General features: G+C 45.6%; 2 protein-coding genes across 2 annotated transcripts in view; both read right to left on the bottom strand.

The window, feature by feature from the left end:
• LOC8024860 (paramyosin) overlaps positions 1 to 13,123 on the bottom strand; it is a 35,008-nt gene that overhangs the window by 2,230 nt on the left and 19,655 nt on the right. Inside the window, exons 8-13 of the mRNA XM_029980221.4 lie at positions 9,483 to 9,723; positions 4,059 to 4,254; positions 3,270 to 3,398; positions 2,791 to 2,955; positions 1,533 to 1,739; positions 344 to 544 (exon numbers count right to left, since the gene is read on the bottom strand). Of these exons, the coding sequence (XP_029836081.1) occupies positions 344 to 544; positions 1,533 to 1,739; positions 2,791 to 2,955; positions 3,270 to 3,398; positions 4,059 to 4,254; positions 9,483 to 9,723 (1,139 nt within the window). The remainder of the gene's footprint in view (positions 1 to 343; positions 545 to 1,532; positions 1,740 to 2,790; positions 2,956 to 3,269; positions 3,399 to 4,058; positions 4,255 to 9,482; positions 9,724 to 13,123) is intronic.
• Positions 4,823 to 5,723, bottom strand: LOC121833743. Its single transcript, XM_042287286.1, has one exon. It carries the CDS (start codon positions 5,611 to 5,613, stop codon positions 5,023 to 5,025), a length of 591 nt encoding a protein of 196 aa, XP_042143220.1. The 5' UTR covers positions 5,614 to 5,723; the 3' UTR covers positions 4,823 to 5,022.

The raw sequence follows: 13,123 nt of genomic DNA, 5'->3' as shown, positions 1-13,123 counted from the left end.
GTCAATGTAACCTTAAACAAGAACGTTTGCAGAATTTCTTCAGCTCTTCTAACCCGCTTTATAAGGTGCGATTTAAGAAATAAAAAAATATGATGAGTCTCTAGAAACCGTTGAGTACAACGGGAATAGGTGCGAGCAGTACGTGTACGATTTGAAACGGGAGTAAATAGGATTTCTAAAGTATAGGCTAAACTCGTTTGGTGTAACTGCAGATAGCTAATTACTGCTGTAGACACCAGCACGTTCAGCGCGTGTAGCTATACTCGTAGCACGCTTTACATACTTAAATAATTTAGCAAACTTTGTCTACAAAGAGCGTGAGCGGCGGTGGATAGGCGCGCACCTGTTCGTTGAGCTGCCTCTTGTAGACCTTGACCTTCTCGTTGAGCTTCTCGACGGCGTCGTTGAGCATGGTGATGGTCTTGTGGTCTTCCTCGGTCTGGAGCAACAGCTCCTTGGCGCGGTGGTCCTTCTTGCGCAGGATCTTCTGCGTCTCGGCATGGCGTTTCTTCTCCTCCTCCACTTCGATCTCCACGTCGCGGATCTGCACAAGAAAGCCACACACGGTTCAAGCATGTCACTCTACATGTCATCCAATGTCACAGCAAAGTCCACTGTGGCCATCTGACGTGCGAACGAAGCCGAAGCTACAACCACGAGCATGGTTCCCGAAACGATGCCACGAGAGCACGTGCTCGGCAGGGAGGCTGAAAGCCCAGGACTTGCATCTGTAGCTTCTGCTACGCTCGCACTTGATGTCAAACAAAATATAGGTAAATATTTACCCAATTCTCCTTAATGCAATTCAAACAAAAAGTTAAGGTTTAAAAGTGGCCGCGATACCAAAACGCGTTTCTATGATGTCCTCGGGAAGAGTTGGCCGGGTGCTTACCAAATAAGACTACGGCAAGCGATCCTACGTGATTCGATGAAGGAATCAATGTGATTTTAGCGATTAGCTTGGGTGACCTTGTATAATGTGCCAGACAGTTCAGACCAAAGCTGGAACATGATTTCATTTCTTGCAGATCGGTAATATTTTCATTTACTCAATGCAGTAAAAACATTCAGTCAGATTCGTTTTTTTATATTTTTATCCTTTTTACGAATAATATGTTTCACTCTACTTTTCTTTTACTCACGTGAGCCTATGTCGACATAACAACTTAAATTGGAGTAGATTAGGCTTAACCATGTAATCATTCATATCAAGAATTTACATATTTTTTGTTGTAGTACCAAATGGTTTCTTCTTATTTGAAAACACTCGAGCGCTTTTATAATTAACAACTCAATCAATTTACGTTCAGGTGCCTCGGCTTTGTCGAAATCATGTGAAGATACAACGCTCTCATGCACTGACACAAATGCTAAAATCAGATGATAACAAAGCATTTTTGATAAGCCTGAATATGACATTTACATTACCCAAACGTGGATGAGTGGCGCGTTCATCGAGTGTAAGTTAACACGCTCGGCTAGCAATGTCTGTGAAGGAAGTGTCAGTCTTTGACCCATCTAAGGACACTCACTCTGGACTCCAACTTGGCGATGACGCGCTTGCCTCCAGCCAAGGCGTTGGCCTCCACTTCTTCAAGGCGCACCTGCAGGTTGCGCACTTCGATCTCTAGGGACTTCTTGATGGACTCCACCTTGATGTAGCGCTCCTGCTCCTCAATCAGGATGTCCTTGGTGCTCTTCAGCTCAACGATGGTGCGCTGGCAGCGCTCGTCAACCACCTGAAATACAGTCGCAAGGAGCGAAGGTATACAGATGAGCTGGTTAGGAAACATCATAATCTAAAACCTGACAAAAGGAAACATAAAATAACTGCGAAATTGAAAGGAAATCCCGGGTATTGGGAATAACGGAAATTGTCTGAGCCAGCCGTCTATAGTTTTGAACAAAGGCGTAAAAAACAATCCAGTTGCTGTGATTTTTTTTTTTTTTTTGGCGTTGTTTAGTGGTGGGTGGTCTGAGATCGGGGGGGGGGGGGGGGGGGGGGGGGTCTTTCGCTTGATTAACATGGCCTTAACGGAGATTAGCATGTCGGGTAGCTTGGCGGTGGGTATCTGCTGGTGATGTGGTTTCAGGGTGGAGGTCAATCAGACTGGCTCAGTTCCGCCAACTTTGCGGCGGCAGGTCGTTTTGTCGTCCCTCTTTCCTGTCTGTGTTGACGGCTATAAATTAATGTTCCCTTGTGAATAAACTCAGCTGCGTTTGAGATTTTGTGTCGTCTTGTCCGTTGTTTTATTTCTCAATGTCTCAGGGCTTAGATTAGATCGAAATACATTCTCGTTTCAGCTGCGATTTCCTGCAGAATGAGGAGTGCGCCGAAAAAAAATAGTTTCTATCGAATCTTCTTTTTCATGCCTTTGTTTGTTTCAATTAAATCAAATTGCGCGGCACATTGAAAGTGTTCGCAGATTAGGTTTGTCTGACAATGATAAGTAAACTACTAGTTGGTTATGGTAATAGCTTCGAATGTGCTTAATAGTTGCGACGAACTTAACAATCATATAGAGCTCTAGACCCACTACAAGTACTCAGCAGATTTTCGAATACCATAGCCGCAATATAAGGACAGTGAGGAACGTCAACGTAATGAGCCGTGCACATGAAATCCCGCCATGTGGCTGTCAAGTGGTCAGAGCTGACAGCGAAATAGCCAGCATCCAGGGATTGACATTTACACCGAAGAACGTGAGATTTATGACGATTCTATTCTTTCTTTTGTTTTTTTGTCTTCTAGTTTGAATAAAAAACATTAAGGCGATAAAATGTCCTCACCCTGAGCTCCTTGTGGAGTTCGTCGTAGTCGGCCTGCAGGGCGGACAGCTCGCTCTCCAGCTTGTTCTTGGCAGCGGCAATGTTGACGTTGATGGTGGTCAGCTCGTTCACGCGCACCTGCGACTCCTCCAGAGACTGCTCCGCAACGCGCTTGGAGCGCAGAGCCTGGGGATTGGCAAGGAAAATCGTTTCAGTGGACTTCTCTGAAATTCACGTTGACAACGTCTCTCCAACGACGCCCACGAAACTTATCTGATTGAATCCTAACCAAAAATGAAAGTGACCCCAGTTTGTCGAGCACTCAGGTTTTTGGCCATGAATAAATATTAATAGCGAAATCAGGACTACTTCCGCAATAACTAAAGTGCCTTTACTGAAGATAGAAATCTCCAAGAGAGAATAGAGAATTGGGGCCAAGCCCTTTTGCTCTAGCATTCAGTTATATTTTAACTACGAGAAATTGTATCGAATGTACTTACAGATTCCAGGGCGACACGCTGTTCGTCCAGTTCTGCCTGCAGCCCCTGGCAACGCCTTTGAGACACGGCCAGTTGGTCGGCGGTCTGCTGCAGTTGACGGTGGATCTCGTCGTAGTGAGACTGCAGCTCCTGTTGGGTAGACGCATATACGTTGAAATATAAAGCACTGCAGCGTAATTAGGACATTCATATCCATACAAATGTTACAAAACTACATGAAAAATCTACACGAGAAAACAACAAGAAAATTTGCGTTGCAATGACGTCGCATTTCGTCTTGATATCTTTCTATAAATTCCCACTCAGCTCGATGACGCACTCTTAACGGGCGACGCGAAGCTTGGCAAACCCTGATTTTTGCTCTTTGCACGCACATCAAGATCAGTCTTATTGTCGTTATTGAGTCGCGGGTAAAGGCACATGCAGCGATCGCGTTTCGGACACCTAAAAACGACAGACATTGAAAACACTAATGCCGATTTAGATCTGTCTTCTTGTCAGTGTGTGTTAAATTACAGCTTTGCGCATACTAACTGCTTGATGCTGTTGCGTCTAGGTTTCTCATAAAGCTTTGGGTTTTTACCAAATCAAATTATAGCAAGCGTATCACGAAGACTATTACTTTCAGACTGAGCTGTGATCCAGTAAATATAGAATAAAGAAGCGCAGCTTCCCTTCAGGCTCGACCGTCGTCCAAGCCCACGATGCACTCCTTCAGTACGTAACGTTCCTTCACCATTGGGCAACTCTGGATACTATACAAGCCACGCGGAATCCGGGTGTTCTTACCTGGATCTGGATAGCCTGCTTCTTGATGATCTTCTGGAGGTCGAGGTTCTGCTTGTTGGCGGCATCCAAGGACATCTCGAGTTCGGTGATCTGCACCTGGTACTTCTTCTTGAGACGAGCAATCTCGGTCTTGAGCTTTGCCTCGGCCTCGGCGAGCCGCATTTGGAGCTGCTCCACCTCCAGCTGATATTGCTTGCTGAATTCACAAAACAAGAAAGCCGCCGGTCAGATGTGTGTCGTATAAAAACAGAAACAACCAATTGTGACGAGCACTGTGATTTGAAGTAAGTAAAAAAGGTTTGAAAAAAAGTGTAATACACGAAGAAATCTAAAAAACAAAACATAAATGGGTATTTCGATTAACGTTACGAAATAATTCGCCACGCAAATATATATTTCATCACGCACAAGTTGCACAAGTGCCCTCGATGACGAAATGCGTTTTCACAGCGAGGAAAATTGCTCAGTGCGTTCGAAAGTACCACAGAAACGAGCTCATATTCGATTTTCTCAAGGCTTCCAAAGAAGCTTCGGAAGAGCTGAAATGATGGATGGCACGGTTGTCACCCGTGAAACAGGGTTACATACCATGTTTCACGGGTCCGCGTGCGATACGTGAAGGCATTCAAAGCACGATCGTATACTACGTAATGACCCAAACAAACAACGTACATTTGCCTCACCTACACGAAGTGCAGCAGATGCGGAGGTGCCTTTACCATAAACCATTCAGGGGGTCGACACATCACATGGAACACGAACGATGTGGGGGGTTCAAAATCTTTAAGTTTATTTTGCTCTGAAGAGGGCTACTCTAAGCTACATTGAATCCACAGATGAAACGAAACGTCTCTCAAGTAACGCTGCTGCTAGGGGCGTACATCCTTGGGTAGGGAGGTCAACTGACGGCAAACACGAATAGTGGAGGCGGCACATGGCAAGCGGGGCTGCTAGCGGGTCTGGTCTAGAACCAGTAGCTGTAGTCGAAGTAGCTGAAGGGTCTCCTGCGGCGATAGATGGTCGCGAACGGGTCGCCGGAGTAGGACGGGATCTGTCTCTTGATGGACTCCGGGTGGAACCAAAGGCGCTGGTGTTCCCGGCGCAGGCGGTCCTGCACCTCTTGCATCTCTAGCTCGGCCATCAGAGCCCGGTGATCCTCGATTGAGCGCAGGTGGCGGTCGTGGGACGAGTGCACGTGCACCTTGTTCTGGGGTCCGAACCTCCGTACAGCCTTGTCGTCCGCGTATAGCACGCGGTTTAGCTGGCTTCTGGTGTAGTCCGGGTGGCTGATGTAGGACAGGGAGTTGCTCCTGCGTAGAGCCAAGTCGTCGCCGGTGTCCCAGCGCTTCATCAGGCGGTACATGGACGGTACCCTGGGGTAGCGGGTCAGGAAGTAGGTATCTTCGAAGCGTCGGCTTGACAGGAGGGCCCTCGGGGTGAGGATGCCTTCTCGGAGGTATAAGTCGTCCACGGTCTTGCGGTACAGGCTGTCGCCGTACTGCTGATTCCGGTCGTACACCATGTGTAGGTAAGGTTGTCGGCGGCGGGTTCCCATCGTCGATCCGCAGAGCTCGGGACCTCGGCTCGCCGACCGAGCACGGCTGGCGGTGGCGCTGGAGGCAGGGCCCGCCCCTCGGCCCCTGTGGCTCACTGTTATTTCGAGCGTTGCCCAACAAGGCTCTAGGCTTGGCCGCGGGGGTCCTATTTCCAGGCGTGCCTCCCCAAGGCCCCTGCTGGCACGCAGGGGGCTCTCCCGCCCCGACCGGCTCCCGGAAAAGCCTGAGCGACCCGATCTGGCGCGTCCTCTGCGCACCACTCCTGGGCTCTTGGGGGAATGTGTCGGCCGACACTGGTGCACTGCCCGTGGCTTTTCGCCCATTGGGCCCTTCCATCACTCCGTCACGCGTCCGCTTCGAAAGGAGTCTGATCGTGTTCTTGGGCTTTTCGTGGGATTCCATTCCACAAGCATCGATGAGGTGTTGGTTTCTTACACTGCGATCGCAACGTGAGCGCATTCCTGGCAGTGTTCCAAGATGGCTCGAGAGCATTCCTTGTCTTCTTCTTCTTCCCTTTATTTTTGTTTTCTGCTGACGAATTTGCGTTTCTGTACAGCGAGTGTTGACCTCAGCACTTCTTTAGTGTTTTTTGCTCACCCACTTTCTTGGGGACCTTGGCCGTCGTACTTTTTTTTAACTCCGTGCTCCAATTCCTTTTCAAACCGGCGCTTTAGCAGGAGAGTCTTATAAGTAAACCCTCGTCGATATGTGAAATTCTCGTAGTTTCGTCGCACCTGATTTTAGCAGAGTAACCTTGATGCGAGCTCTGCGACCTTCGTTAGATGTTCTTGGCAACCGGGAATGTGAAGTAAAGGTGCGAGCTGGTTCGTATCCAACACAAGGGTGTGGCAAGAACTCTGTTCGAGAGTCTAAGCTAGAAACCCAAGGGTGAATAAGACTATCTCGCCTGCTGCTAGGGCCCTTAAAGAGCATTAGGTTTTTGGCCTCGTTTGAAAGTCAGCAGTGACAAAGATGAAGGACGTTGTCAAGGACTAATTTCGCGACTATTCCTAGAAAGTTCGCATTCTTCTTTTACTTGTTGCTAGTTTTTTTTATTATTATTATTTACAGGGTTTTGCAACGCCGTTCGGCATCATAGCAGGGATGAGTACATGAGATACATTAAATTCTAACAAAAGTATTGCTCGCACGTTCGCCGCCAAGTACAATGTTTCATTAAATTGGTTATTGTGTCATGCCTAAAATATCTACTTTGCAAAGTAGAGTTTCTTTGCTTGCGTTAGACTTAAATATTTCTGTAGGTTCTATACTCTGTTTCACCTTATGATGTACCGCAGGAAAGGCTACAAGCGCGAGCTCCTTGCTCAGGGGTACATCTCGGCGGCACATCCGCTCGTGCGTTAAGAGCAGCTCCCAACGCTATGAGCTCGCGCTTCTAGCCTTCTCCGCGGTACAACATAAGGTGAAACGGAGTATAGTACTTTACCGGTGTTTCACAAGAAAGCGTATCGTGAAAGAAGAGACAAAAAAAGATCCACTCCGGGTGCGCGCTTCGATGCATGCTTCGAAGTTTTCGAGCGAGCTAACAGGATCTTCTGAACGTATGACCTGAAGCGACAGCTTACGCTACAGGACCGCAAGATCAATTGGATGAAGATTGTACTTTCTGTGAAAAAAAACTGTTAGCGAGCAGGCGAGCTGGTGCGTATTTATCATGATGTGGAAAATAAACTTGAAGATGTTTTAGAAGAAACAGAAAAAAGGTGACAGACAAGCCTCTCAGTCTTTTGAGTCACTCGACTGTCACCTTGCTTCTTTCTTTTTTAATATATCTTAAAGTTTCCTTTCCAGTCTCAGGGTTTAAACATCATGATTGTACTTTCATGTGATCAGTACAGCGTCATGAGCGTTAAAATCCCAAGTTAGCAGGCGTACTGTATTCGCTAACTTTCTGAACTAAAGCATGAACCGGTGTCGCAATATTTTTCAAATGCAGATGGACCTACCTCTGTCTAACCAGTCAACTCTAATACTGGCTAAAACTTCCCAATAGCTACAATGGTACCTAAAGACAATACGAAGACAAAACAAATAAAATTTGTTCTGCGAAACCAATTTTAATCGTTATCCAGTTATCGTAAGCCGTGTGAGTTTCATAAAGTTGAAACATACTTCTAAAAGTTTGCTTATAGTCTCTGAGAAATTTAAAAACAAAAAAGTTAAAAGACTTTAAAGGATTTAAAAGACTTTTGAAACTCCCCCCCCCCCCCTTTCACATGGGCTCATTCCCAGATATGTTTATAGCCGGAAAGCGACTGCTGACTGACCACTTTTCATTCCTTTGAAGTGAGGCTCCTAGAAGTCTACATTTTTAGACCTCTGAATGGGCTTCGCTGCCAAAAGAAGCAATTCCACAAGGTATTCTACCCTATACGCTATTTGGTACGTTTATAAATATTCGAATGTTGACGGTCATGAAGAAACAAAACAATTGAGTCATATGAATTTTGTTGTTTCCAGCACAGGGGATACACATATGCACCATATGGTGCAAGTCAGCAAGCTGAGGGAACAATATTCGGTGCAAGGCAGAAAAGGTTGTGAAAGACTTTGTTGCATTTTACGCCATACACTTCTACACACAAAACAGTTATCATTCGATTACGTATCTGAGTTTGTAAACATTAATACAAACATATCTGAGGAGAAGCACCTCAGAGAGGTTTGTACGTAATATTTGCACAAAACTAATTCCACTATTAACACGCAGGGTTGCGAACCTTATAATCATTTGTTGGTCGTCCCAACAAGACCGACATCTAACACGTCTAACAGACGTAACTTTTGTTTTCAGTTTTAAGAGCTCCTCCTAGAGCATGTTCAAAACCACTAGTGATACCAAGTATTAGTTCTTCATAAAAGTACGCAGCTGCGCATGTGCAAACAACCGGCAAGTTTAACTCCATGCAGAAATGTATCCGCTGTCAGGCGATGGTACACGCTCGCCCATTACTCGATAGAAGAGCTGCATATCTCGCATTGTAATCATTTTACTTAAAGGTCAACTAAAGATATTTTATATACAGAATTTTAAGGGATATAATATAATTTGCATGATTGAGTAACTTATAAAAACACGAACTATTTACATGCACGCAGCAGGAGGATTAGAAGAAACTGGGAAAAAAAGGATTAGTGTCCGAGTTGGCACTAGTCCTTCCCTTTTCGCGCTGATGACACGTGTTCTAATGTAATTTTGCATTATCCTAGCAACAAAGCGAAAGAGACGTAACCGAAGATCACGTTAGTTACTGACTCAAGTCAGTCAGGTACCATCCAGTTGCCTTGTTTCACTTACTTTGCATCAAAGCCTGTATTCCCTTCACAGAGCAGAATAGAGAAAGTCCACATCTTTGAATGCGTCTTTGATAGATAAGCATAACACTTATTCTGGTATATATATTTTTTAATCATGGGAACACGTACGTGAAGTTAGCGCTATACAAAAAACTTTTTTTAGCATACCTTTAGTTCTTAAAATCAGCCTTACTTAAACAGGCAACAGAGGGATACATCGATCTCATACAGGCCTTCCTCGTGTTACTCATCAATCACTGACGAGTATCACGCGGCATGCCTGTCTCACCACTCTACCTCTGTCATGATTAGATGAACGAACCTCTGGCACGGCGGTATATCTAGCACGCCGCTCACAGCCAGAAGTCTTCGTCGTATATTAAGCGGGACTCGAGTGCACCGGCCAGTACAGATATAAAAGATAGGTGCACTTGCACGAACCACGCACCACTGATGGACGAGGGGAGCGGGCTTAATGAAACGGGCTATTTCCGCGGACATTTTGGCGCCCTTCTGATTGGAATGTGGAGTAATGAGTGGCATCGCTCACCGGAGGGCTTCGATCTCCTCGTCCTTGGCCTGCAGGCGGCGCTCGTACTCGTGGCGGACCTGGGCCAGCTCGGCGGTGAGTCGTTGACACTTGGCTTCTTCCTGCTTGCGCAGGGTCTCAGCCTCCTTGTAGGCGGCCGCCAACTCGTCGCGCTCGTTCTCCAAACGCTTGATCTCGATTTCGTACTCGTGCAGACGACGCACGCAATCTTGCAGCTGGCTCTTGGCATCCGCCAAGTCGTCTGCGCGCGAGGAAAACAGCTGCCATTGTCAAAGTCCTCCCAGTTATGTGTTTAACATATATCCAAATATGAAAGATAGTATTGTGTTTTCGCTTAATTTTGTGTTCGCTTCATTATCCAGTTAATTACTATTTCAAGTCCCCAATTCACCAGTGACGGCATTTACCGTCATTCTCTCATAGTGAAAACGAAAAAAAGCTTTCGTTTCTCGTGACTCTCGAAAACTTTTCTTGCAAGAGTTTGTTCCCTTTGTCGAACCATGCCTCCTCTGTACGGGGAAAGTCTAAAAAGTCTCCGCGATTCCCCAAGGCTCGGAGATTGACTCAATGGCATGGCATCAACCTCACCGAACAACATTTACTTTCTTCAAAATACATTTCGCGACGGCTAAATGTGTTTTGGAAAATGGCCGCTGCTGTGGCACAACGCTAAGCTCCAAAATGTTTAAGATTTTTTTTTCTTTTTTTGGTTATCCCTTTTGCGAATCTTCCAGGTTTCCTCACTACAAAGGAGGCTATGGTGAACAGAAGATGGAAAGTGTGAGACAAATGTTGTTTGGTTTGATGAATTCTGGATCGACCTTCCTTTCTTCCCAGGAAGTAAAACAACTCTTTGCACGGAAACAAATATCCTGCACGCAATTTGAAACAGCGAATCACGGTTTCTGGTAAGCTTAAGGGCTGGGAGTTGAAATTAAACCCCGAAAAATTTATCTTTCTCAAATCCAAATGCGCTAAAATTTTTGATTTAAACAAATTACTTTAAAACAAAATTACATTTTGTGCTCGAAGGATTGACTGAGATATTCACAAAGATAACTTATTAAGTGGCCCTCGTATTTAAAAGAAAATTTGGTTGTACATCAATATAGTGTGCGTTAATTATTCAAATATGAAAGCAACGTTGAGACTGAAATATAGGGTAGTAGTTCGAACCGAACTCCCAAGCCTCTTTCCTCTGCAATTGACTGAATCACTCGCAGGAAGCTATTTTGTTATGTACAATTGACATCTCAGCCCTCCGTATCCGCTCACAGTAGTATCAGGAGCATGAGTCCCTACTGATAGCTATATGCGAAAATAAATCTCATTGAAGGAATGGTTGGTCATAGTCAAATACCCACCTTGAGTATGAGATATGCGCTGGAGATACGAGCTTTGCGTCGCGCCGTTCAGTATTCCATTAAATTTAGGATCTTGGTAACGATAAAAAATATCAATGCCTTGACACCCTGGAAGTTTCTTTAATGTAATATATGGACGTGTTTTTGTTTTTTTAATAGTAATATCAGTATTTTTGGGAGCTTATTGAATGAACGGCGGCGATTTGTGGCTGTCGTCCTCAGCATGAATTATACGACCTTGCATTGCTTCATGTGTATGCTTTTTAACAATTACTGCCTTTGACTTTAAGCTCTGTGAACATCGACGAGGTTAACGACAAGGGTGAAGATCCGAACGTTATGACATCTAGTCAGTTGAGGCTAAAATGCCCGAGCCCCACTAAAGCGACATACAAAAACAACCGACCCCGACAAGCCTCCAACACGTGCAGCATGTACGCGAGGGCACCTTTGGCAAGCTTGCAATCACTTCTGCTTACTTGACAAGCACCGAAAGACTGCAAGCCTGTCCAAGGTACTACCATCGCGTGCATGCTGAACATTTTTGAGGCTTGATGGTGTCGGTTGTTTCTGTTTGTCGCTCTGGTGGAACTTAAGACCCCTACGCACAGTTGCGTTTGAGAGCGTTTGAGTGCGTTTGACGGCGTTGCTTCGAGAGACTAAAGCGAATCACCGGCACATCTGTACTTCGTAGAAAGCGTGGAATCCAATTCAAGGAATCATCTTGGCACGCGACATGAGAAGCAGGGATGTCCCAGTTTCTCGCAGCCTTCAACGCTGTCAAACGCACCCAAACGCTCTCAAATGCGACTGTGCGTAGAGGCCTTTAGGCAGAATAAAGCCAGCGAGTGTTTAAATTCACTATCATCACGCCAGCCATAACTTTATTAATGCGGGTGAGGTTTTTTTGTTAGTTTTTTTTTACTTTTGCCAAGTCACTTTCCACTGATAGTTTTGCCAAAAGTTGGAAGGACACAATTTCTGCTCATTAAGCGGAAGCATCTCTTGTGGCAGTCAATATGGAGTGACAGCGTCCTGCCGGCGTGAGCAGTAACGATTATTTTAAGGACGACCTTCAAAATATCTAAGTATTTCTTTCCCCAGTCTTGTTTTAAGTGAGTTATACCCTCGTTACACGGGCGCACTTAACTGCACTTACGCTAGGCCACAGTTAGCGCAGAATACTTGCGGACAACATTCTGCGGCTATGCAGTCAAAGCTATGGGCGAACGTGCACTAGAGCATCTGGAGCACGCATCGAAGCAGTGCACGCGCGCTCTTTACTTCTTCTGAAATAGCTGCCCGAGAGCATAGTGCGGTAACTGTGGTGCCACGTAACAGCAGTTAAAGCTGAGTTAACCACGGTTAAGGGTGCCCGTGTAACAGGGGTATTAGGGTTTTAATAAGGCCCGAAACAGCCAGGACGAAAAATTAGCGCTTCAATAACGCGGCGTTTCCCACTTCAGGTAAACTGGGGTCTGGCAACTGAAGGTGGAAGACAAGAAGCGAAGCTAACAAGATCCGATCGTATATATCTAAGAGTGCGGGACAGGGAAGGAGCGACAATGGGCAAATACAGACAGGGCCTTAAACAAGAACCCTGTTTGTTTTTCTCTCTTTTCATTTTTACTCTACCCAGTCTCGGGTTTCACAATGTTTGAAGAAAGACGGAGCAAGCGGTGATCCTGATCATGCAACCCTAGGAGGCCTCACCACTTTAGGAAAGATACAGAATAAGAGAGAAAAGAGAGAAAGAAAAAAAAAAGCAGAGGAGGAATAAAAATAAGCAAGGAAGGCGAAGCCTACGTAGTACGAACAGAAAGAGTGCAGCATGAAGGAAATAGTGGGGATTTATGTCACAAAGCCGATGAGGACATGAGCGACGTCTGAAAAACTCAAGGGGGAAACGACCACACAATGTACTAACTCTGCACTCTGCATTCCAGAAGTTGAAATGGAATCTCGACGCAAAGCGAACTTGCGGAATTCTATTAGGGACTGTTATTTCAAAACCTCAGCGTTAAACAAATACGGTGATTGTTCGGCGACGCTATGTTTAACTTTTCCAACGCAAGATTACAGCAGTAGGGTCGTTCAAGTTTTCAAGGTAGTTCACTGGGGAGCCCTTAAGGCTCTTGCGACCGAGTAAAACCGAGAGAGACCAGACCGGTTTTTAAGCCTCTTGCGACCTCTTAGGACCAGCTCTATGCAGCGTATTCGCTCCTAAGAAGTCGCAAAAGGCTTAAAAACCGGTCTGGTCGTCTTACTCGGTCGCAA

The sequence above is a fragment of the Ixodes scapularis genome, unplaced genomic scaffold (assembly GCF_016920785.2).
Source record: "Ixodes scapularis isolate PalLabHiFi unplaced genomic scaffold, ASM1692078v2 PGA_scaffold9__187_contigs__length_104089568, whole genome shotgun sequence".
In the NCBI taxonomy this organism is placed as follows: domain Eukaryota; kingdom Metazoa; phylum Arthropoda; class Arachnida; order Ixodida; family Ixodidae; genus Ixodes; species Ixodes scapularis.
This window is presented reverse-complemented; position numbering and strand designations above follow the sequence as displayed.

Bases quoted from the DNA above. Each gene is read 5' to 3' on its own strand.
- LOC121833743 (XM_042287286.1), bottom strand. From the start codon at position 5,613: ATGGGAACCCGCCGCCGACAACCTTACCTACACATGGTGTACGACCGG.